General features: G+C 38.5%; 2 protein-coding genes across 7 annotated transcripts in view; one reads left to right on the top strand and one right to left on the bottom strand.

Moving 5' to 3' along the window:
• Positions 1–1,611: 1,611 nt before the first annotated feature.
• On the top strand, positions 1,612–15,440 carry eIF2alpha (eukaryotic translation initiation factor 2 subunit alpha). Of its 2 annotated transcripts, none has more exons than XM_083139595.1 (6): positions 1,612–1,701; positions 2,103–2,354; positions 7,816–8,044; positions 10,369–10,601; positions 12,441–12,559; positions 14,713–15,440. In XM_083139595.1, the coding sequence occupies exons 2-6, from the start codon at positions 2,117–2,119 to the stop codon at positions 14,875–14,877; spliced, it is 984 nt and encodes a 327-aa protein (XP_082995721.1). In that variant the 5' UTR covers positions 1,612–1,701; positions 2,103–2,116; the 3' UTR covers positions 14,878–15,440. The 2 variants fall into 2 exon arrangements, with proteins under 2 accessions (XP_082995721.1, XP_082995730.1); XM_083139604.1 differs by having other exon boundaries at positions 1,648–1,701; positions 2,081–2,354.
• Positions 9,794–26,804, bottom strand: part of LOC146001849 (NAD(P)H oxidoreductase RTN4IP1, mitochondrial-like) — a 46,722-nt gene continuing 29,711 nt past the window's right edge. For 4 of the 5 annotated variants that reach the window (XM_083139573.1, XM_083139547.1, XM_083139566.1 and 1 more), the window contains exon 10: positions 9,794–9,881. In XM_083139573.1, the coding sequence (XP_082995699.1) occupies positions 9,842–9,881 (40 nt within the window). In that variant the 3' untranslated portion in view covers positions 9,794–9,841. Of the gene's footprint in view, positions 9,882–25,877; positions 26,357–26,804 lie in introns of those variants that run through there. The other variant, XM_083139578.1, reaches the window with a different exon arrangement.

Here is a 26,804-nt window from a genome sequence, read left to right as displayed (position 1 = left end):
AGACTGTAAAATAGCATTCATTGCACATGAGGGTCCAAACAGCAAACGACACTTTCATATGGCGTATTCGCGTGCTACTTGTTACTTCGGTCGAAAAGCTCCTTAAAGGAAGGGTGCTCAGACCGAAGCGACGCGCTACAGGGGGAGTTCCCAACTAAGTGACAAGCAACATGGTGCCTTCAGTCTATTGGCAAGCGTTCGCTGCTAATTATTCGAACAACAGATAGGCGACACGACAAACCGCACATTACAACAACAGATCTTGGCGACACGAAAAGCCACACGTGTCGCTTTGTCGCTTGTGCGTCGCTCAAACTGGGCCATTTCCTCAATAGCTTGCAACATATTGCCGTGGTTTGTTGTTCGCGCATGCGCGATGCAATGAGTGTCTAGCTTTAGAGAGATTGCACACCAAAGCGACAAGGGGCACGCGACACTTATCGCTTGAGGATTTCACCAACCGAACGCTGGCCTGTGCTTCCCGTCATGCCGCTACGATGTGAAATGTTGCTCTTGATTGGCTCCTTTCCAAGCAACATGTGTCGCTTCGGTATGAAAGTTGCCCTGAACCGAAGGACCCGTGTCGCTTTAGTGTGAAATCCTCGTATCGTTTGTCGCGTGTCGCTTTGGTGTAAAATCTCCTTGAGGAAACGGTGCAGTCAGAGCTTGTGTCCCTACGGTTTGAAAGGCTGCATTGATTACGGACTGCTCGCTTCCAAGCGACACTTGTGGTTTGTCGCCTCGGTATGAAATATCTCTCAGGATACTATTTATATTCTAATAACATAGAAAAATAAAACTCTAGTACACAATCCAAAACCTGACGTCCGGAATCACTTTGCTATGTTTCTTCTTGTGTTACGCATGATATTTATTTATTAATTTTTATTCTATTTTTCTTTCCAAATTAATGTCATTTCGTGACTGCAAATCACTCCACAAATATAACTGTTTCCATCAATTCATTTACCGCCTTTCTAGACAAACAAATCTACACAATATATTCCAAAACTAACTAAGCCGCATTACTTTCATAACAAAATTAGCACCTGGTTCGATCGCACTGCCATCTATGTTTGTCATCCGTCTGGGGAACTAGTTTCTTGGGTCGTTTTCCACCCCGTAAGTGGGATTCATGAGAATTACCCTGCAAATTGTCCATGACTATTTTTATTAATTTTTTCTTACATCCTATGTGTTTTTAAGCGATGCATTTTTATGTATGCTGGTGCAGAAATTGTCAACAGCTTGTTTTGAGTTTTCTTTTAATTTTTGAAGCTCTTATTGGGTCAAATAAAGTGCACGAAGATGATGGTGGACAATTTGCACTGTAATACTCATGGATTCCACTGCCCGGTGTTGTACAACTTGCCTAATATTATCTTCTTTTAAGGCTATACATGCTCGTGATACTTGTTGCAGAAATATAATTTTATGCTTATTTATGTCCCTTGCTGGGATTTATTTCTCGATTGTTAATTGTACATTTCTACAATTATTTGTGTAAACTTAAAATATATACTAATATTTCTTAGTTATTTATGTAATTTTATATTATATCTTTCTAATAAGTTCATTATATAAACTGTGCATTATACCTAAACTAACAATAACAAATAACGTTCATGAATGGCCATTGACTTGCATGCTTAGAGTATAGCCTGCGTATGTGGTGTGATAAGTCTCGCATTTGGCACACATGTAAGTTTTGAGATTTTTAGCATCAAACTTCTTTCTTTAAAGTTGTTCGTCAGTGATGTAAAATCTTAATTTTATGTTACAATAAAACGTACACGTAATAATATCTTAGTTTATGAATTTTTGAAGGGCAAGTCTTTAAGAAGGAAACAGATGTTAATTATTGGAGCATCAAATTTTAAAATATGTATATATATTTTCATTTGGAAGATACATTTGTAGACTCCATATGACTCGATTCCCCTACACGTTGCATGCCAAATGTAATGTTTATTTTCAGTATAGCTGAAATATCAACATAATGCTATCAATAGATTTGTGTAGTCCATGGAAGTAGGCTCCTAAATCACACTTACATTTTCCACAAATAATATGAATGTAGTGTTACAATTTTATCATTTCAGATTGAAGGTTTACAATGCCGACCTCGTGTAGATTTTACAAGGAGAAGTACCCAGAGGTGGAAGACGTGGTCATGGTGAATGTCCGCAGTATTGCAGAAATGGGTGCTTATGTTCATCTCTTGGAATACAATAACATTGAGGGCATGATCCTTCTTTCTGAGTTGTCTCGTAGACGTATTAGGTCTATAAACAAACTAATTCGAGTAGGCAGAACCGAACCAGTCGTGGTGATTCGTGTGGATAAAGAGAAAGGTAATTATGGTGCTATGTGCTTGTTGTGGTAACACTTTGCGAGCAATTGAAGGTGACGGGAGTGTTCTCCGATTTATTTACTAGAGAATGTACTAACCAATTAAGTTTTCCGGGTGAAGTATCAGAGGTTCTGATGTCTCGGTCACTTTGAAATTTGGATATTACGTGTGTAAGGTGTAATATATTGCTTTTCATAATGGCGAGGTTTCTCCGGAAAGAAGTGAGGAAGCCATGTTTTGTGGAATGTAGACACTGAGTTGTGCTGTCTACAGTGTTGCCACACAGTGTGTTTGTCACTTGAAGAGGAAGGACCGGTTGAGAATGGTGGGACAGCAGAGTGTGAAGATTGTAAAGGTAACAGTTTACTATCCTTTGGACACCTATAACTTCTTAAGTTTCGTCAATTTTTGGCATTCGTACTTACCTATCTGCTTCGCAGAACATTCCGTGAATGGTTATTGGGGCTATCCATCCCGGAATCGGTGGGAAATTTAAACTAAAAAATTATTTTCGTTTGAAATTTTTTAGTCCAAATTTCCCACCGATTCTGGACTCCGCCCCTGGGGTAATTGACCTACCACCCCCAACTGCTAATGCGGCCCCGCCTGTGCTCCACTCCGGCTTCCCAGCTTTCTCTATAGACTCCCTGTTAAAGGCATATTAGAAATTGGCTGGAGTCACCTGCCCCCAAATGAGCCCCAAACTTTTAAATTTGAAGAAATCCGATTCCAGGATACGGAAAACTTACCTGAATTTCACACAAAACACCTTCCCGATGTTAGACAATACTACAGGAACTTATTACACGCTAAGTAGTTTCTTCTGTAGAAATGAAGAAATCTGTCCGAAGGATATTAAACTAGTACCATATGATGTTCTACCCAAAGGAAGGTGATTACATGTGTCCCCAAGGACATGTTCTTAAGTTTGTGCAAAGACAGTTCACGCATTGATAAGTACTCGTGAAAGTGCTATAAAAGTTTCGTAGAAAATAGAGAGAAAAGAAAGCCGTGTAAATACTCAGTATCCCTTAGAAAAGGTACCTTTTTTGCAAGGTCTAGGCTATCACCGTTACAGCTCTGCAATTTTGTGAGACTATGGGTATGCAATACAGCTTTAAGAAACATACATGAGGAGGCAGAAATTTCGCAAAAGACTGGTGTAGACTGGGTGTCCTTCTGCAGAGAGGTTTTAGAACACTCAATATATGGAAATCGCCAGAAAATTGGTGGGGTACTCTGTAGCGTCGAAATTGACGAATCGAAGTTTGGAAAGAGGAAATACCGTCGGGGTCACCGTGTGGAAGGGCAGTGGGTATTTGGAGGTAGAAAGAGGAACCGGACGTTGTTTCCTTGTTCCAGTTGAAAAAAGAGACACCCGAACATTAATTGCTGTTATCAAGGAATGGATTCTCACGGGCACCACCATTATATCGGATTGTTGGAAGTCATATGACAACCTGAAGGACGAGGGTTTCGACCACATGAAAGTAAACCATAGTATCACATTCGTGGATGAGGAAACCGGTGCCCACACGAATAGCATTGAGTCTGCATGGAGACTGTTGAACTTCAGCGCAGATATTTCTGTAGGTTGGTTTTACAAGCAGTAACAACACGTGCTAACAGTTAATTAACATATTATTAGTGTCCAACGTGACCGGCCGCGACGCGATGTACATTGCTACATTCTTGGTACAAGACAACCTTCTTGGAGAGGATTCTTCACAGACTACTCACTACAGAGCAAAAAAAAGTGATAAGTCACTTTGACCATGTTGGGAAAATGTGTCTTTTGTACAATGTTCAACAGACACGCAAAGGTAACTTTGAACTCGTACGGAACAAGGAAAATTTTCTTTTCAGGTTATCTTGCGAAATATATCTGCCTTAAAAGGTGCCTGCAAGTGGGATCAGACCGCACAATAGAATTTTTCCGGCTTGCAGGACAGCTGTACGATCCGTTAAAAGAACGCAATGAGCAGAACGACAGTGACAGTGACAACCAGGAAGGAGAGGAACATGTTGAGTGTGGATTTTGCATGTGGCAACACTGTATCCACCGTTGAATTGTAAACACTACAGACTTTGAAGATAAGCTTAGTGTTATTTGAAGTATGTTTGCCAAACCTAACCTAACGTTACGTGAAATTTTGAAGTTACAGACGTGACCAGGAAATTGTAATATCAGATTCGTGTTCAGGAGGCCTCATGTAGAAAGTATACAAAATTTCAAACAAATCGTGGAACACTCGCGTCATCTTCAATTAAGCCACACTTCGATATCTTCCCAACTGATTTCTTCATTTTTACACAAGAAACAACTTACGGAAATGAGTTTCTGTAGCATTTGAAGTTCGTTGAAGTATTTTCCACAGAATCTATTTCACTGGCAATTCATGTATTTTTCAACAGAAATATCTCTCTGACGCACAATTGCTGTTGCTTTCATTTCCTACCACTACGTGAACCAAATGTTGCGTACGTTTGATGACATAACCCCCTGTCAGTGTTTCCAACCATGCCATTGTTGCAAGAAGAGGACAATTTAACTGTTTGCCAAACCTAACTGAACCTAACCTTCCCGTGGGGCTATCTGTGAATGGTTGTGGGACTACACATGCATGGTTCGTGGGGATTTTTCAGTTTGTGAGGCTATCCGTGAATGGTTTGTGGGGATTTTTCGGTTGAGAAGGTTAGAAACACTACATACCAACTGATGATCTACCACGCTAGTCAAGCTGTCCCACCATATTGTGTCTTACGCAAGCCAAAAAAGCAGGAACAATAATTACTCCTAGTCAAAAATTTTAATTATTTTCGAAAAAAAAGCAAAATACCACCTTGAAGAATCCTTCGCAATGCATAATAGGTAAATACGAAAGTTAAAAATGACGAAATAAACGAGTGAGAGGTGTTGGGACAATATCGAATTAGTAATCTTGTTGCATTATTGCAATTGGCGGTTCTCAAGGCAGGGTTTTATCCTGGATTGTTATAAAGATCATGATGTTTAACACCCTCCTTTTTTGTTTTTAATATACATCATGCCTGTCCAAAGTATGGCCTGCTGTGACTTATGTGGCCTGCACTAGTACTTGTAAAACCTAAAACTTGATTTTGGTGCGTTATATTTAGTTTTAATATATAGTGTAAGATGGCCAGTGACCAATTTCTGAAGTAGTTAACTGATATCTGGGTAACAGTGCGATCTCCGCCGTACGGATTTCTTCATTTTTACACAAGAAACTACTTAATGGAAGTGAGTTTCTGTAGCATTTTCAAAGTTCGTGGAGGTTTTTTCTTCCGTCGTGGAATCTATTTGACCGGGAATTGATGTATTTTTGAAGGAAAATATCTCTCCGACGCACAATTGCCGTTGCTTGTATTCGCTTTCAGTAAGGGAAGCGGATGCTGCGTATGTTTGATGACGTAACCCCCTGGCAGTGTTTCCAACCATGCAGATTTTTTTTTGCAATAACATGAAAAAATTAAATATACATTCCAGATATTAGTACGACCACAAATTTTAACTACGTTTGCCTAACCTAACCTTACCGTGAATGGTTTGTGGGGCATTTTTTAAGTGTTTGCCTAACCTAACCTTACTGTGAATGGTTTTTGGGGCCATGCGTGGATGGTGTGTGGGGCATATGTGCCCGCCCGCCATATTGTGTGTTACGCAAGCGAAAAAACTAAAAATAATAATTACTGTCAATGTTACAAAATGAAATTATTTTCATGAAAAAAGCAAAATGCCACCTTGAAGAATCTTTTGCAATGCAGAATAGGTAAGTACAAATGTAAAAAATGACGAAATAAACGAGTGAGAGGTGTTCGGTGAAGATCACACAAGTACTCGGATCTGACTAGAAAAATATTTGGATGCATCAGGTTTATGAATAGGAGGTAGCATTATACATAATTAATATTTGCACATTAACCTTTAGCGGACAGAGCCTCGTGTGAGTGTAAACCCTCTGTAGAAGAAGAAAGAAAGAAAGCAAATGGGAAGAGCTGAAGCAGTACACGCTGCTGCAAAAGCTGGTAACTGCACTTGCGTTCCCTCACATGGGCTCACTGCTCGATCTAGAACTAATGTCATAGAGAGATGAAATCGGATTTGTTTTCTTTCTTAAAGAAGGAAATAATTGAGTATATAGGTAGAAGAAGAAAAAATCTATTTTTTTAAAAAAAATTGCATGGCTTGGACCTGTGGCCCCCACAATAGACTGAAGTGATTGTAAAAATGCAGTAGGCAGCAGTAGGACATTCCTATAATCATGCAAGGTTTCATTGAAAACAGACTAATACTTCTTGTGCAAAAAAATAATAACCAAATATAAGAACGACCATGTTGCTAGCTTACGGGAAATAATTCTGGAATTTCAATAGTAACAATGATATATTACTTTCTAATTTGAGTATGTCATACCTGCTTTGTAATTTGAGTATGTCATACCTTTATACGTATACTAATAAACAAAAATGAAAAAACTGAAACTCTGGTTTTCAAGAAATGGCTTGTCAATTGTTGCCATGCAGTCTGGGCAAATTTTGAATTTTATTTATTTATTTATTGAAATTTCCAGTACAGCAGAAGCCATTTTAAACCAGAAAGAAACAACAGTAAAACAATAGACTAAGATTAAAAACAAAAGAACGGATAACATAAAATAAACAAAAATAAAACAAGCCAAAAAAAGTGCCAAGGTAAAAAGATCAGTTTCACAAAAGCATTACTTATGTACAATTTTTTCTATGTTGCTGATAAAAAATGAATATGCCCCCCCCCCCCCATACTCCCTGGACCCCTAATTGTCGAACATTGTTAAGTTGTTGCTTTTTTCGCATTATTACATGTAAAAATTGAAATTTTTCAGAAAAAAACCCCAGTTGTTTAGGAGTTATAGCCCTCTATCCCATAATATGGGGGTAACAAAGGACTTTTCAATATGCACTTGTTAATAATAGTAACAATAGATGTATTGTTTTGTGATTCAAGTATGTCATACTTTCATATATATACTAATGAACAAAAAACACAAAACTGAAATATCGTGTGTAGTTTTCAAGAAATGGCAGGTTAATTACTACCATGTGGTACTGGGATATATAAAAAAAAATTTTCAAGATAATTCACAAGAAGTTGTCAACTACTTTTATTTCATTTGGCATTTTACATTCACATTGCATGAAACTAGGAGGATGAATTGATGGACATTTTACCTGGTAATTAGCACCTGAAGTGGAAAATGTTAACTGGGAGGATGTTGAGTCGAGCTTTGCGATTAGCTGAGGGGAATGCTCCTATGGTTTAACATGGTTTTGTTAGCTGAGGGGATGCCATCCTACGTTACTTTGAGCACTGCTGGTAATATTAATTGATCCATCTGCAATAAAAATTTCCGTGTAGTACAGTGGAAGTCTGTGTTCATTACAATAGGTATTACTTCTTCCAGGGTACATAGATCTAAGTAAGCGAAGAGTGTCAGCCGAGGATGTAGAAAAGTGTACTGAAAGATTTGCAAAAGCAAAAGCTGTGAATTCAATTCTCCGCCATGTCGCTGAGTTGTTGAAGTATGAGACTGATGAAGAATTAGAAGAATTGTATGAAAAGACAGCATGGCGTTTCGAGGAGAAATATAAGAAGAAAGCCTCAGCATATGACTTCTTCAAGCAAGCCGTTCTGTAAGTATATATTTGCAAGCTTTTTATGCATGATTGGGGGAGTTATTTTGGACATAATTTAAAAATTGTGACTGATGAAACTACAAATCAGAGTGAAAGACTGCTGGCTTTCAATACCAAAACATTTTCTTCGGACTTGCTAGTTATAAATCAGTTTGCTGAATACAAACTCAGAATTAGTTTCCACCTCTTGATTTAACAAGCATATTGTGGTATTTATGGTATTTTTCCATCCCGAATCAATAGAAACGATTGATTGATTTAGTTTTAAGTCCACTTTATGCACAGTAAGGCTAATCAGGACTGGACCTACAGTTTAAAGTGGGATCCAAACCACTATGTGGATCCACTTTCTTCATTCACAAAAGGGTACGGCGTCGCTACTTTGTTTGTTCCCGGTGGCAGTAGTTGCAAATTCTCCTGTTCGGTGGCGCTGGCATCCGTATCCTGGATGAACTTTTACAGAAGAGCCTTCACACCTAACATAAATTTCACCGTAGAAAGGGAAGAAAATGGCCGCCTCAACTTTCTCGACCTAAGCATCCAACGACACCAAGACAAATCCATCACGCACGTATACAGGAAACCAGGTTCGGGCACCCTGTACATCCATGCCAAATCCAACCACCCACCAAAACAGAAAGCTGGAGTATGGATGAACTTCTACAGAAGAGCCTTCACACACAGCTGCACTGAAGACGACCTCCATGATGAAATAGCATGCGTAACTGAAATAGGAATATAGAACGGTTACACTGAATGCCAGCTATCCATGTGGTGTGCAAAATCAGAAGCCCAGCTCAGACACCCACGAGACAGAGATAACACGAACCAAAATCCCAAACCCAAATGGATCGCTTTTCCATACCACATCTGGGAAATTTGCCAAGGTCCTCAAACCCTTCAACATCTGAGTGGCACACAAACCTATATCCCAAATCAGAAGAGCACTACCCAATTTCAAGAGATACTACAAGGCCACATGCCAATGCCACAACACCTACATTGGCAGAACCATCCGCACTCTCCAAGAACGGATTAACGAACACGTAGAAGATGCCAAAAATGACACACCAAAATCAGGCCTCTCTCAGCACCTCCACTCCACTAACCGCACCATCTCCTCCATATCCATGCTATCATACAACACAAACCAGAGCTGAACCTGGACAATGGACAGGCACACCCGACTTGGCACCCCATCCTCAAAAAGATCCCCGACCAGAAAAACAAAAGATGCAGTGCACATACTCGACCCCCCCCCTGCCCTGCCCCTTCCAGCCACGCGGGGAACAGGAACTGCACCATGGCGAACAGAACGGCCCAGCCCTGCAACCACCACCCGGCAGCGCCACCTGACAACAGGAAGCAGACAACACAAACCAGGATATGCACACAAGCACTGCCGAACAGGAGAAATTGCAACTACCGCCACCCGGGAACAAACAAAGCAGTGACGCGGTACCATCTCCAGTTCAGGCACCGTACCCTTTTGTGAATGAAGACAGTGGATCTTCGAAATTAATAGGATTTAACCATTAAATGGTGCATCACGAAATTTCTAAATTTCACGTAAGTAATTTTAAACCGCGTTTACCACATCCATCATGAAAACAATGTAAGTTTTTAAATATCAGGTACATGTTTATTATTTATTACACGAACAAGAAAAAAGGAAAAAAATGTCAGTAGTTGCAAAGCATTTATTTAGCTGAACTACAAACATTCTACTAAAGAACTATAATTTATCTCTGTACATTTCTAACCAGACTGATAGGATATCAGAATAGCCTTCATTTACTGATATTCAACTTCCTTCTTTTTGCCTATTCTTGTTCTGAAATGAAAAGAAGTCCGAGAGTCACTTGGGGAAGAAAATAAAGAAGTAATCTCATTCAATAATTACAATATGCTTTGAAATGCATCAAGTGATGTTAGTAACAAAGGTGTACATGTGTTCACAGTGTAAATATTATTTCTTACATATACACATTGTGCTTTCATTGTATACCTTTTGTTTTAAATGGCAGATGTACAATAATAAAACTACAAACATTATGTAGTTGCAATGTTGTTCATTGTCCTGTAGATACTTTACGTTATCAGTAAAAGCCTTTACTGAGGGGTTGTAGTAGTTGATGATGTGGCCAGACCACAAATATTGACCTGTTCTTTTGTTCAAAATTCTAACTTTTCCAAGCTTCTCACTTTGCGCAGGAAGTGCATATAAGACCTCCTAGCTTTGCAGCAGTACTAACCACTCAGCTGCAGAGGCTCACATTAATGAATTTGATCGAGACAAATAATATTTTTTTTCCTTGCAGAGACCCCTCAGTTCTCAATGAATGTGGTTTGGATGAGACTACAAAAGAAGTGCTTCTGGCAAACATTAAGCGGAAACTAACATCTCAGGCTGTGAAAATCCGAGCAGATATAGAAGTGGCATGCTATGGATATGATGGCATAGATGCAGTAAAAGCAGCACTCAATGCTGGCCTCCATTGTTCCACTGAAGATATGCCTATTAAAATCAATCTGATTGCACCTCCACTCTATGGTAAGTAAGGAGTTTCTTTTAAGCAACTTCTTGAAATGATTTTAATATTGCACATTCTTCTGGTATTAAGTTGTGTGGTCCAGTTTGTCGGGTCTAACTGCCACCTGCGAGAGACAGGTTTCATTCCTGGGGTGAGTGATTTCAGGTGTGAATCAGCAGTATCTCCATATACCGTCACAGCATGTTCCGTTATATTCTCTGCTATTGAAGCATAACCAATTTTCCAAAGTAGTTTTGATGAGGTTGGTATGTGGTAATTCTTCTATATGTCATACTATGAATCAATTTAATTACAAAGACCACCAGATGAAAAGTAATTTTAAATTAGATCACTTTGGTTTCAATCACAAATATTTTGCCAAGTGTAACATAACATGCTTTCTGTAAAACTTTTCAGCTTAATATTAAGTCAAACTTGTGTAATTAAAATAGTTTTTTGCTTGTTTTATTTGTAATTGAATTGAAAACCATATTGATGTTCATGGTCTTAGCATTTTAGAATTTTTATAAAAAGTGTTTAACTTAACAAGTACAGACATTTCCGATTGTTCTTGAAGCATAAAAGAAATACGAAGTAAGAATTTCTCTACATTGATTCTCAGAATCTTTCAATGTGCACTTTTGTATATAAACATGATGGAAATGTTTACTCTGTATGTGTCAAAAATAATAAAAACTGCAGATCCCACCCCACTTAGTGTGTGTGTAAAAAGGATTCACAAATATTTTTTTCAAAATAATGGTTTGTCTGTCCAAAATAATTCTTGTGAAAAATTTAGCAAAGTGGTGGTGGGGGGATGTTATACAAGGTAGTTTTGAAAAGTTTTGCCCCCTATGCAATAACTGGCAACACTGCTCAGAGACATGCGAAATTGGTGTGAGAATAATCGCTGATTCACTGATTGTTGGAACATCTAGCGAAGTTCCCCTGCAACATCACGCATGTGCACAATAGTGAGTAAAATGGCTACGTATATGGACATGCGGTTGAAACGACGTGCTGTTATTGAATTCCTCACAGCAGAGGAATGAGTGCTCTCTACTGTGTTGTGTGTGAGAATGTGAGTATGGTCAGGAGGTGGGCAAGGAATCTGAAAGACGACAATCTGGCCACAACGAGCCTGCATGATCAGGTCTGCAGTGGATGAGCCATAACAGCCACAAATGCACAGAGAAAGTGTTGATGACCATCTTTTGGGACTGCAATGGCACAGTCCATAGAATTTTTGGAGCATGGATCCACTGTAAATTCTGATCAGTACGTAAGACTTTGGAGAAACTCCACGCACGATTACTGCGAGTTTAGCCTGGCAAGGGTACAATTCTTCAACATTACAATGCTTGCCCACACACGAGTCGCCAAACACAGAATGCATTGCAGTGTCTCAAATTCCATGAGATTTTACCCCACCTGCCATACAGCCCAGATCTAGGACCTTGTGACTTTTTCCGAGGCTGAAAGCACCTGAAAGGACACCGTTACACCAGTGCTGCAGAGGTACAAGCAGATGTGCATCACTGGTGCCGGGAGAAGATGCCCGATTTCTTCACCGACGGGATACAACAACTTGTTTGACAGCATTCGTGTGTGGACAATGATGGTGACTACGTGGAAAAGTAGTGACACCCTGGTAGAGGACATTACAAGCTTTAAGAAGACACATAGTTCATGTAAGTGTCTTGCATATTATTGACATTATTGTGTAGGATGCAAAACTTTTCAAAACACCCTCGTAGTGACAAAGTGTGATAGGAAAATTCATTTTGAAGTCAACTAAAGTTGCATCGTCTTATCATACTAGTTTAACTGGCTGAAATAATGATTCTTCTCTTTGATAGTTATGACAACATCAACTGCAGAGAAGCAGGATGGATTGAAAGCTTTGAACAATGCCATTAACAAAATTGAAGAGGTGATAGCAGAAAGTGAAGGTGGTGTGTTCAGCATACAGATGGCAGTAAGTGTTCCTTATCTTTTTTTAAAAAAATGTTGTTTTTTTATTCAATGTTGCTTCAAGTATATTTCATCAAGGTTTCTTCTTTGAAAAAAATCCCAGGGTGGAACAACGATCTGGCTTGCAACAACATGATTGATTGACTTTCTTTTATTTTACTTCGCTTTTTGAGCCACTTATGGTTAATTTGCGAAGATGGGGATGAGTGATGATGTGATGAAATTGATGAATGGGACACTCGCAAACATCCATGCCCAGGCCAGGATTCGAACCCGGGACCCCTGACATCGTACTGCGATGTGCTAACCACTCCACCACTGGGGCTTGCTGCAACAACATGAATTAAAAATACTAAAGCCATGTTTTACTTCAAAGGAATAAAGAAAGGAAAATAGGAAAAATTTCAGTCCATGCTAGTAACACTCTGTTTGCAACACTTAAAATTCCACTGTCCTATGACCTGTGTCGGCAGACTTTCTCAAGAAGTCAAACAAGAATCTCCTCTTTATTTCAAAAAAACACTATGATATTTAAGAATCTAAAAAAATGGCATCCTTCTAGAGCATTCAAGTGATCCTTTTGTATGCTTTGCTTTCGTTGTTGTGCAGATGTCAGTAATAGTTTTGTGGCACTATAACTTTTCGGAATTTGTAATATCATAGTTTTATATATAACACCTCTTCCATCATAGTTTTATATATAACACCTCTTCCCACCCCACCCCAGCCCAGCACCAAGCCCTCGGCAACAACCCAGACCTCAAAATCCTCCCTGCTGACAAAGGGTCTACCACAGTAGTCATGAATTCTTCTGACTATGTGGCGGAAGCCTCCCGTCAGTTCTCTGATCCATCCACCTACAAGCACACCATGGTTGACTTATCCACCACACACCTGAATAAAATCCATCACACACCTGAATAAAAACAGTGAATTTGTCCTCACCCGAGGCTCCCCTGAAGGCCTATCCAACTCCACCATCTCCTCATTCATACCTGACTACCCCCGCACCCCCACTTTCTACCTCCCCAAAATTCCCCTATATACAGGAGATGGACAAAAATATGTATATATATAAGAGAAATTTGTCTGGCACAGGCTGACTCAACCACTCAGTAAGCAATTGGATTAAGTGAATATCTTGTTAACCCATCCGCTTACCATTTAAATGCCAATTTTTTTGCCATGAAATACCATTTAAATTTGGCTATCTCCCGTGAAGGTTGCACAGCAAGACAAGATGTCAAATATTGTTTAAACTATCCAAGCAATTTACGTGAAAATTTTATATATTGAAGTGGAAGTATAGTAATAAGTATGCACATATGCAGTTTACTTGAAAGATAATTAGAAACTCGCCTAATAAATTTGATCACACACATCGTTGCATTCCATTTCAATTCCTCAACCTTTTATATTTTTCCTACCACAGCCACCTCTTCCTCACTTTCACTACATTCTTCAATTTCACTAACATAAAATGAACCCCCGTGTTCATCTCCCCTTCCAAAATCCACATTTTCCTTTTCATCGCTATCGAAAAGCAAATTTTCAATCGCAGAATCATCTACAACATTCTTATGCAACATGTTTGCAAGACGTAACAAATGAAGGTTTGTTTACATGAGAAATTACTGAACAAAACACGCTTGAAATGGTATGAAAAACTTAGCAGCACAAACATACACGTCATAGATTTGAAAGATCATACAACCTCTGCCATCTATTGAATGAAAAAGGAACTACATGATGAAAATCGGGAACCTGTCGATTCGACGACTAGGTATGGGAACAGAATGTCCAGTCAGGCCGTCGATTCGACGACTAGGTAAGCGGATGGGTTAAAGTAATCTGTAAAGTGTATTTGCCTTGTTTGCAATTGTATAAGCTCAGTCTTAGTAAAACTGCAGAAAGTAACCTCAATTATTCATATTATGGGAATTAGAGATGCAGTAGTAAATAATTACAGAGAAACGTATTTATTACTCACGGTTTTCGCGAAGCTGTTTTTAGTTTGTTCTATTAATTTCGATAGCCACTGCCACCATCCTCGTTGGAACTTGTTGAGTACTAAGTTTCTCTATAATTATAACCTCAATTAGTTAGTGCAGAAGCCTGTTTAACATGTAAGTATTAATTGACTGAACTCTCTTACAGCCAAAGGTTGTGACAGCAACAGATGAGGCAGAGTTGGCCAGGAGAATTGAGCGGGCCGAGGCAGAAAATGCAGAAGTAGCAGGAGATGACGACGAAGATGAGGAAGCACAAGCATTCTCAGGGGAAGAAAATGGCAAAGAGGAGAATGAAGAAGAGGAAGATTGAGAAGTGGAATCATTCAGGAGTCGTGCAATGAAGATGAATTGTTTTGCTGAAAACTTCTGGCATTCATTAAGCTCAATGGTGATTGGTTCATGATCGAAAACCAATAAAATTTCTCACAATTCTGAAAATATTCTCTAACAGTGTGAAAACAGCTCTCCCCAACTCCTGATGCACATTTTTTTTTCATCATGCTTTATTTTGTGACAAAATTACTTCAGCAGTGTGGAAATATGTCATGCAGAAAAGGCATTCCAGCAAAATGAGTACCAAATACAGATAGTGGGGTTTGTGTAGCATATTTTACATCTGGACATGGTGCAGTAATTTCAGTAAATAATGATAGTATATACATTTTTTTTTCATTTGAAACCAAATTTGCAGAGGGAACATATTTCACTGCCAGAAGAATTTAGTGTGCAACTTCCTTGCAATATTAATGGATTTTTGCCTGGTTTGAACCAATTTAAGTTTAAATTATTTGTTGAAAATGAGAGGAAATTTTTCTACACCCTTGTATTTGTAATGGATATCTATCTTGATAAAGAAAATATTAAATGTACAAAGTTCTTTAATTGATACCTGTGCAGAACCAATTTTGATTTTTAGTTATTTAGACCTGTTTTTCTGTCACTTTTAGCTAATCACGATGATGAACATGAGTGAAGATATGATGAAATTGATGACAGGATACTCAAAAAGAACATTCATGCAAAGGCCAATATTTGAACCTGGGATCCATGGCATCGTAGCACACTGCCACAAAGGCTATGCAGAATTGATTTAGTGAGTTAATATCAGTAAGAATAAGCAGTGGATTTTAAGATTCTTGTAAGATTTAATATTTCAGAAAATTATCTTGGTTTGACAAGATCAGTGTGTACTGTAGTTTCCACCATTTAGGATGACAGTTAATAATGGTTAAAACAACCTTTCACATGCTCAGTGTCAGTGATCTCCACAAAAGACGTACACTCCTGTTCAGATAAAGTGGCACATCAACTATCCAACCTTATAAAATGTGCCAATGAAACATCAGACAACTGAACCAATGAGAGTGGTTCCAGTATTGCACTAGGGTACATTATACACACTCTTTGAACTGCCTTCCAGGCTAACATTTACTATAACTGGCCTGCTAGTCATGTATGTAGAGAATCTATAAACTATTTTTCAAGCAAAATAGATAAATGGCCCTGATGAAATCACATCGGCTGCGACAATCTTTTTGGCATAAATTTTTTTTAGAAGATACCAGTGGAAAGTTTGTATCACAACACAAAATGCCATGGTTTGAGAATCCCACTCCACTTATTCTGTGTATATATATATATTATTCACTATTGAATTTTTTAAATTTTAGACTCTGGTGTAGGTGCAGTTTTAAGGCAATGGAAAAGTAAACTTTGGTGTTGAAATTTTTTTCTTGTTCGTGCCTAACTAAGTAACTCTCTAGCCTTCTTAAACCCGAAGGTTCATGTATGCACCAACGCAGGCCTTCCATCTGTCCCTATCCTGAGCAAGATGTATATACTCTTTTCCATCCCTGCCGATTTCCTTTAGGACCATCTCAACGTTATCCCTCCATCTTCGTCTTGGCCTTCCTACAAGTCTCTTACCATCAGGTTTCCCAACAAGAACCCTGTAAACTCTTCTTTCCTCTCCCATTCGTGCCACATGACCTGCCCACCTAAGTCTTCTTTATTTAATCATTCTAATAATATCTGGACATGTATACAAATTATGTACAGGGTGGCGACAGACCTGGAAAACCGGGAAAAGTCAGGGAATTTGAGGTGTCAGGGAATTTTGTCTTGATTTTTTTTTCGTTATGGAACTGCACTGGAACAGGAAATCTTGTTGCTAAGTTTCGGCCTCAACGTTTAGGCCCCTTTCATGCACAACACAACCACGGTGCCAGAAACCAGTGATGGCAGGAGGAGAGAGAGAGAGAGAGAGAAATTTCCGGAGGGCAGAAAAAATGTGTTAAGCCTCTAAATATTACGTGGAAAATGCATTGAATTATCATTTTTTCTTGTCCATATGGGAGTAGTAAGGGGACAGAACTATCAACAGATGGAGGGGATGGGAGTGGATGGTGCCGTCCGATAGTTGTCGGACGTCGTAGTAAGGCATTTTGTTGGACAAACTGAAGGAACGTGGAAACAAATAGGCTCCATTGATATATACGATTTTTGTCGAATATCGCCACCCGACAAAGTATCTCACTACAACATGCGACAGAAATTGCATGCATGGCACTCATATGGAATTGATTTTTGTTGGATGTCTTCGGACTGCAACATCAAACAAAAATCGCATGCATAAACAAGAGCTTTAGACTTCAAATATGCTGCTGGAATTTTATTACTCTTCTGACTCACTTCACCTTATTTAATGTAGCAGTGCTTACGAAGGTTTTCTTTCATCATCCTGATGTATTACTGGTTTTGCACAAGTTAGCATACGTTTACAATGACATTGCAGTATTCTTAGATATCAAGAAGAATCCAACAAAACGGGATATATATATTGAATACTATCACGAAGAAGTGAAACATAAATCTGCATTGGTGAACGTTATAAAAATTGGCAAGTGCATGCTCCCAACCTCAAATTTACTGCAACAACAACAGTATTGCAATGAAATTAATGCCACTCTCTGTCCTGTCTGTGTAAACTCATGAGAGATGGTCATTAATCTCTCACTGAGTGAAGTTAATGTCCAATATTATGAAATAAAATACTAATAATAAATATCTTAATATCATTTTTACTCGAATCATTCAATCATAAAAGCAAATCACTTTCTTCAAGAATTGACTTTTCTCTGCCAGCCCTGCTAAATTTTCACTTTCCATCTACTGATTTATACGAGGGGTGGCCAGAAAATAATTTTCAATTAGTAGAGACATTGATTTTTTGCAAACGCGAAAACTGGTAATTGCTGTGAAGTTGTGTTTATGAATGTGCAGTGATGTCTGGACACATTTTTTGCCCGTTCGAAATATCGAAATAATGCGAATTTGGCATAAAATGCAAATTGTTTTTTTTTTTAAAGTCCTAAAACAACGAAAAATTCCATAAACTTCAACATTCTTGTATTTTCTGGCCATGTTTGTGTACACAGAACGTGCAAGTATTCCAACATTTTATTCAAGAGTAAACTATAATGCTTGTTATACATGGAATAATTCCGACAGCCACATTAAATCTTGTATTTCCCACGATTTTTTCAAATTCTATCAAAACCATTTGCATCACAGAGCAAAGTGTCTGGGTTCTAACAGGAGTTTGAGTGCATATCTACAGTCACACGGGAGCCACAACCTCAGTACATATTTGTCGCGCACGATGTGTTTTGAATTACCAAGCTAAGTGCACACCATTGGCATTTGTTGAGTGAGAAATAATGGAGCTCAGTCGTTAGGGCATCTGACTATCATGCGAGAGACCGGGGTTGATCCCCTGTGGGGGAGAACCAGGATCTTTTCCACCTATTCAAATTGCTCCGGCGCCCACCCAGCATCATATCAAGCGGATACCTGGAGGAAACTTGGAGGGATAAAGGTAGCCAGGAGCATGGTGCTGATCACATCACCCCCACCTTCAGCCGTGATCAAGAAAGTGTGGGGCCCTAACTCCACACTCCTATACACCTTCATGGCAAAGTGCAGGGGAGCACACTACTTTTACGTTCTCAAAAATCTGTTCCAACATATCAAACTGTCACAAAAATACGTAGACAATGTGACCTACAATTTAAAATAATAGGTTAAAAGCACAATGGAGTATTAAGTTTCAGTATATTTGGCAAAACAAAAAAAACGCGAATTTTGGGAAACGTAACACTAACAAAAAAGATAATGCCAATTTTTGGTACCATAATATATCGGTAACTGTCACGTGAGATTGATTGATTTAAATTTTTTGGGTGCTTCGCCACTTATGGTCATTATACACCCTTCAGTATATATGGGGAAAATTGCCCTAATCTAAAACCCTTACCTTAAAATTGAAAAGGGGGGTATGGAAAATAACTTTCCCAAAATAACTTTCAAGATATCAAACTCTCACGAAGAGGCATAGGCCATGTGACTTACAATTTGAAACAGTAGTTTAAAAACACCATGAAGGTATAATTTCAGATATTTGGCAGAAAATGCGCTAAAATGAAAAGGTTAATTTTGGGAAAAATAACGCCAAATAGTAAAAAATAAAAAAAATACACCAATTTCAAACAAATAAAAAATCAAGGTCCTACCAATTAGGCATAAATAAAACAAGAATATCAGTTGTAATTTATTGCATTAGTAACAGTGTGTCCTAACCTAATTTTCGGCTTAATCACCACCGTTGTTCTGGCATTTGTCGTAGCATGCCCATGGCATATGTGTCTGACAGCAAAGACTGGAAGTATCTCTACCGCAGTGTAGCTGTCAAATTCTTGTCCTGCCAAAAACCTCTTCAGTTCAACAAAGATATGGAAGTCTGTACATGCAAGGCCAGGGTTGTACAGGGAGAGGTCCAAGATATCTCACCTGAAGTGATGCAAAGGGCCCGTATGTACTCAGCTGTATGGGGTTGTGCACATTCGATTGGCCTTCCGTGAATTGTCTGCACCATCGTCTGACCATACTATCACTCACGACGTCCGGTCTGCACAACTCACATGATTGCTGGTGGCTCTGTGCCTAATTCTGAGCGTGCAAATATCTGATTACTACACGTAGGCTACATCACAGTTGGTGGGAGACTGTATGAGAGCTGCAATGTTTAACCTAGAACTGTCCTAAAACTGTACCATATTACAGCTACATGCCACTACTTCCTGCCTGCATGTGTGTGTGTCGCTCTCCGACCACTAGTGCTGTGTATGGGCACCGTTGAAGCTTTTTACAGGATGCCCCTCGTATATGGACTTCCAGAAGCTGTTATTAACAGTGTTTTCCTGTTTTAATGTGTGGTTAGCTAAATCAGGCCCCTATACAATGCAATTCTATAATTCCTTGGGTTAAATTTCTAATACCTACATACCCTTTTCGTCAGCAATAATGGTATAATTGCATGTTGTCAGTTTCACAGTACTTCACTTGGATATACTGTACTGAAGCAGAAATTCCATTGATAATGTAAGGAAATATGACACTTCCTTTTGTACAATTCAATTGATTCACTTATTCAAGAGTTAGGTTGTTTGCTTTACAGAGAAGAGAGAAGTAGCTTTATGCATCGAAAAATGAGTCAGCACTCATGTTCTTGCAAGCAGAGGGTTCGAAACCTCGGTGCAAATATCAATATATAATACCGAGAATGTATAAGGAGACTGATAAATTACAAGTTGTATTTCTTAATCAATCACTCTTCACTCTTATCTCATTTAGTCGTAACTTTAAAAATAATCAAGTATTTTATTTTAAACTTACTACGTATGATAAAATTCCGTAATCCTTCCCTTGTGAATTGTAATCATTTTTCAAAATTCACTATTTTGCTGTTTGAATTCAAATCATAGAGAATAGAGAAATTAAGTCAATTTCATAGAAGATAATATTGGTACTTAACGAATCCATACCTGGATCTGTATGAGTTTATTATTTTCATTTGCAAAAACATCGATTTAGTTTAGTTTGTAATTGTCAGGGGAAAATGTAAATTTTGTCCTGGGAAACCTGGAAAAGTCAGGGAATTTCATTTCTGCTTGTTTGTAGCCACCCTGTATGTAGTTCTAAATTATGTAACCTTCTCCACTCACCTGTCTCCTCATCCCTTTTAGGTCCAAATATTTTCCTAAGGATCTTATTTTCAAATACTCTTAATTTATGTTCCTCTTTCAATGTAAGGGACCAAGTTTCGCATCCATATAATAATGCAGGCAAAATTACTGTTTTGTATGTTTTAACTTTTAGTTTCTTACATATTAAACGAGAAGACAAAAGTTTATGAAGAGAAAAGTCACATGCATTTCCTGAATTAAGCCTGCTTTGAATTTCCTCTTTAATAAAATTTTCATTTGTTAGTATTACTCCTAAGTACTTGAATTTGGAAACTGGTTCAAACGAGTTGTTACCAATAATAAGATTTTGATTATTACCTAACACTTGGTTTCGGCCTGTAAGCATATATTTAGTTTTCTCTTTGCTAACTTCCAAACCTATCTCTTTAGCTGCTTTGAAAATATTTTAGCATTATTCTTAATTGTATTTATATCATCCCCTAATAAGTGTACATCATCTGCATATGCTAACAACTGAGTCATACCATTTAATTTTAGTCCTTCTTTAGTTTCTTTTACCTTCCTAACAGCATATTCTAAGGCAAAATTAAAGGGTAATGCATCTCCTTGTTTTAACCCATCATGAATTATAAATTTGTCTACACACATTAATACCCACATGAATTTTACTTTCTGTTTCACTGGTGCATACTTTTATCATATTAACAAGCTTCTTAGGTATTCCAAACTCGACTAATATATTATATAATTTATCTCTTTTGACCGAATCATATGCTTTTTTGAAATCAATGAATAGCTGATGGACACTTTGATTATATTCCCACTTTTTCTTGTTCGTGCCTACTTAAAAATTGGATCTTCTCTCATTAAACAGTCAAGAACATGCTTAATATGTTATCACTATTTATCTTGATATAAATATATCAAATTGGGTACCAGCATTTAAAAAAATGTAAATTACACACACATACACACTCGAGCATGCATTAGTTGTATTTACACTTCATATAAAAGAGTACCACAATTGAGTTTGCTGAGTATGCACCGCTTCATTATTTGGATGCCCTAAAAACTATAAAGGGTACTTAAAATTTGGAGCTTTGTTGATGGGGTATTTGGCGAGCATTTCAAGTTCTCTTTTGCAAGGTATGTACTTGCTGCATGGCAAGTACATGTCAAAAATGTTGAATGTATTAGGGTCAGTCAATAACCATCTGCACTTTTTATTGTAATTTTCTAAGTGACCATACTGCTTTTTACTTGCACCGCAAGTCGGTAGTGTGTGCATTTTTTGTTGCTTTAGTGCATATTTGGCCATCACTCATTTTCTTTTCTCGTTGTTGCAGGCTGTACAATTCTTTGTTAGCACAAAAGAAGAATAGCAAACAATGATCATTTTTTTGTGATCTGAAGTTGTACTAGGGTCTGAAATCCACTGAAGACTAGCATCAGAATATGTTGGACTAATCTGCAGATAATTTGTCTGCTCAGAATCGTGGTACTGACTTGCTCAATGTTGTCACCAGTAGTTGCTGTGAATGGGCATCCTGCTCCTCCTTTATACTTAACACATTTCACCATGGTATAACACCTTCTCTACACTGCACATTTGTTCCCCATATTGTAATCAGGGTTGGCATTTTGCCTGGGTTTCTTCGAAAAATCCAACCTGGGTGTTTTTTTTTCTGTTTTCAGATAAAACACAAAAAACCTGGGCAAAACTGGGTTTTATTGGGTTATGTTTATAGTATATAAAGTAAAGAAAAAAAAGTAAAGTAAAGTGCTCCCCTGTGCATAGCACCATGCCATGAAGGCATATAGGGGGTGTGGGGGTAATGCCCCACAGTTTCTTGATCCGGTTGTGTGTGGGGTGATGTGATCAGCATCACGCCCCTGACCACCTTTACCCCCCCAGGGTTTCCCCCAGGTACCCATGTTATTCGACGCTGGTTGGGCGCCGGGGCCGCTTCCAACGTTAGAAAAGTTCCCGGATTTGAACCGGCCGGGGATCGAACCCGGGACCTTTAGCATGGTAGTCAGACGCGTTATATATATATATATTAAAAACTAAATACATTTTTCCCTGATAGTAATATATTGGAACATTCAATTTGTATTCTTTTAGTTCACTGAATCAAAAACTACAAGGTGCGTCTGAAAAGTTCGGTGAATGATCCCATATTTGAAAAACCACGCTGGTTAGGATGACGTGCCCGTGCATGCGCATTGAGACATGTCAACAAGCACCCCCTTTTGGTGCAAATTACCGAAGTGAAGCAGTGGTGCACGCTGTGACCAAGCTAACGGAGTGAGTGTGCGAACTCGTGTCATTGCAACATGGAGCGCAAAATGGAGCAGCGCGTTAACATGAAGTTTTGCTTCAAATTAGGGAAAACGGCGACGGAGACTCATGGAATGTTAGTGCAAGTGTTCGGTGTTGAAGCAGTGAGTAAAAAGTGTGTATTTGAGTGGTTTAAACGCTTTTAGAGATGGAAAGGAAGGTGTCGAGGATGAGCTGCATTTGGGTCGACCATCAACAAGCACAATCGCAGACAACATCGAACGAGTGCGACGGATGCTTGCGGATAATCGGCGACTGTCGTTGAGAATGATTGCAGAAGAGTTGCAGATAAGCAAAGACAGTGTACGCACTATTGTTCATGAAATTTTGAAAAAGCGAAAGATTTGTGCCCGGTTTGTACCGCACACGCTGACAGATGAGCAGAAGCAAACTCGGATGGAAAAACGTCTGGAGATGTCATCGACATGTCTGACCGGAATCCGCAGTTTTTGGAAACCATCATTACTGGAGATGAGACCTGGTGCTACCAATACGATCCGGAGACCAAGCGACAGTCAATGGCATGGTGTTCATTGTCTTCCCCGCCTCCCAAAAAAAGTCGGCTGACAAAATCCAAGATTAAGACTATGTTGTTCGTCTTTTTCGACAGCAAGGGCTTGATCCATCATAAATTTCTATCTGCGGGTCAAACTGTCAACGTGGAAGTTTATGAGGGAGTTTAGAAACTGCTGCTGCAACGTATCTGGCGGGTTCGGCCAGAACTGTACTGGAGTGGACAGTGTACTTTCCTCCACGACAACGCCCGTCTGCACACTGCGATCCACGTGGTCAACTTTCTCGCTCAACGCCAGGTGACTGTTCTTCCACACCCTCTGTATTCTCCAGATTTGGCACCGGCAGACTTCTTGTTTCCCCACCTTAAATTAGCCCTGAAAGGCTTCCGCTTCTCAGACGTTGCGGATATCCAACAACACGTGACCACGGTGCTTCGAGCGATTCCACAAGAAGCGTTTGCTGCCAGTTTTCAACAGCTTTACAACCGATGTCAGACGTGTGTTGTAGCTAATGGTGATTACTTTGAAGGCCAGTAAAGGTATTTTGTTTGTAACTCTTGTTTCCTTTATTTTCTGAGACCATTTACCAAACTTTTCAGATGCACCTTGTATTTAATATTTTCTGTTAATATAGTTAAGAATTGGCAAATCAAGATCTCATGCCTTGAAATGATTAAACTAAAAACATAGATAACAGACCATCGAGGGCCCTCGCCTACCTACCGACTGCTGGCCACACTCCTATCTGATCTCTGAGGTGGGAGCTTTCCAACCAGTTACAGGGTGACGTGTGGTCAGCACGACGAACTCCCAGTTGTCATTGTAGGTTTTCGTGACCGAGTTATGCTACTCATTCGTAGCTCTTCAATTTCATTATGATTGAGAGTGTTCACCAGTCTCATACACACGCTTGTAGACACCAAAATCTCTTTGTTATTTAGTGTTGCTTTTCTTCCATTATCGGCTACTCGTGACAAGATGGAGTCTCAGGCCAAATTCGAACCTGGGGCCCTTGCATTCTAACGCATTGTGATAACCATTTCGTCACGAACATCACAAATGAGTTGTTTTTTTTTAAATATATTTTTCACATTTACATTACTTTGATTGTAGACGTTGACAGTTTAATTAATTAATATTTACGCTGCAATCTTTCCGTTAGACCTTTTCTTTGAGTCTGAGAGAGACAAAATTCCCTGCTTGTGGTTAAAATGATTGATAGTAAGCAACACTGCTGCTTTCCAAACACTTACTTCGGCTGTACTGCCAGACACAAATAATTTGAAAAGTGTTTGATTTAATAATACCACAATTAACTTCATCCTACATTCATGACATTTCAATAAAATGTACTCATTCTCCTTTCTAATATTTTATACATGAAAAAATGTATTGTAAAACTTGATGGTCACAGGTGAAACTATGTGGCTTGCCCACATACAAAAGTGACTAATATCTAAAGTGATACCACATTTCGAAATTATAAGCTTTGTCCATTCAATGTTTTATCTAAATATTTCAGACCCTTGTGATTTTTTGTTTCTTGGATATATGTCCATATTATTTCTGTTAAAAGTCTATTTTTAGCATGATTGGAGAAAAATATCCTGAAAAAAAACCACTGTGACTTGTACCACATTAATTATTTTGAGTATTATAAGCTTGGCTAAGCCTTTATTTTACTAGTTTTCTCAAACAGTTGACAATTCTAGAACCTTTCAATTATTTAAAGCAATAATTTACGTTTTCTGGAAAACCCACATTTTGAGTGTGTTTTTCTGGGGAAAAAAAAGCATGGGGAAAACTGGGCTGGGGCCAACCCTGATTGTAATGCAAGTCTTCGGAGGATTTTAGCCCCTGGTACACATCCAGTCCACAAACAATGGATCACTGCTCTTCTTTGGTGCAAACGCAGAGTGGCACGACCATGTTTACCCTCCAAAAATCTTTGTTACTCCACTGGAAATGATAGGAAATATTTTTCCTTTACATTTATGATCAAAGCTTTTAACATGATCAGCTATCATGCAGCAGGTGCCTTGAAAAATTAAGAGAGAGTATAACGAAATATTGGCAAATATTCATCCAGGAAGCTCCAAAAAGTAAATATCCTTTTGTTCTTTTTTGGTTTATCTAGTATCTGGTGTTATTTTCGCATAGTTCAGAAGCAGTAGCATATGGAAACTAACTAAATACAGTGGAACCTCCATTTTACCTTTTTTAGGGACCACGTCGAAAAGTCTTAAAATGCAGAAAAATGTAAAACTGAGGAAAATTTTATAGCATCTCACTATATTGGGACCATCAATGTTGAATGTAAACTCGGGAACCACTGTATGAAGTTTTTTCCTGTTTAAATACTTTGCTCTAAATTGTTGCAAGAATGAGTGCTGAAATGAAGCTGCTATGATATTGGTAACAAATTTATATATATCTATATATTTCACTACATTCAAGACTACAGCCATTTTGCTCAACAACATATAAATGTATACCCAAGTAAAACTGTACACTGTCAGGAAAATATTCCGTGTCTTTTAGAAAGACAGTTTTTAAAATCCTTACAGAAATATTCACATTATTTTGTACTCTTTTTAAGAAAAACATATCTTTGTATAAAACCCTGCAGTAAGTTGAGATGAGAATTTGTTATTTATGATAATATCATGCTCACACTGTAAGTGTTCAGGCTACTACTTCTACATACATTATTTTGTTCTGATGTTAGTAACTTGGCCACACAAAGCTTGCAATTGCTGGACCACAAGTGTTAACTTCCACGTTCATGACACAGTCTCGGAGTTGCTCATCCGTATGCTCGTAAAGGAACAAGACATCGTCCTCATGCACTGTCAGCAAATGTGACCACATCTACAGCTTCCTTCAAATCTGTGGGCAAATTTTATTAGTCAAAGATTATAATGCACAGTTTTTTTATATTATATAAAAAAAGTTAAATTGTTACCTACCTAGCTAGTATTGCCGATCAGTTTTTTATTGGTTCAGAATATTTCTGCTTTTTTAAAAAAAAGTTTAAATTCCCTTATTTTGTAAAATGCAGTTACCAACCATTTTGGGAATGTTGATTGATCTGTCCCATTCCTGATTTGAGGGAGATTTCAAGCCGAAGTGAGATGGGGCTTTCACACTGGAGTGGCACTTGGCGAGTGACATTTCACTGCAAATTACACACACCTGAAGAAGCACTTCCTCTCCGCCTGGAAAGAGTGCTTGTTGTGCAGCAAAACAAACAGACTGAGGTGACATTATGCATGCCATAGCGAAACTGCCTGGCTTGACAACCCACAAATGTATGAAACCGAGAAAACTGCAGGTG

Source organism: Lepisma saccharinum, chromosome 1 (assembly GCF_977018435.1).
Source record: "Lepisma saccharinum chromosome 1, izLepSacc3.1, whole genome shotgun sequence".
Classification (NCBI taxonomy): Eukaryota; Metazoa; Arthropoda; class Insecta; order Zygentoma; family Lepismatidae; genus Lepisma; species Lepisma saccharinum.
Note: the sequence above shows the minus strand (reverse complement) of the source record. Positions and strands in the feature narration are given on the sequence as shown.

Coding starts and splice junctions, on each gene's coding strand:
- eIF2alpha (XM_083139595.1), top strand. CDS start 2,117: ATGCCGACCTCGTGTAGATTTTACAAGGAGAAGTACCCAGAGGTGGAA. Junction 2,355..7,815: donor TCGTGTGGATAAAGAGAAAG/GTAATTATGGTG, acceptor TACTTCTTCCAG/GGTACATAGATCTAAGTAAG. Junction 8,045..10,368: donor TTCTTCAAGCAAGCCGTTCT/GTAAGTATATAT, acceptor TTTTCCTTGCAG/AGACCCCTCAGTTCTCAATG.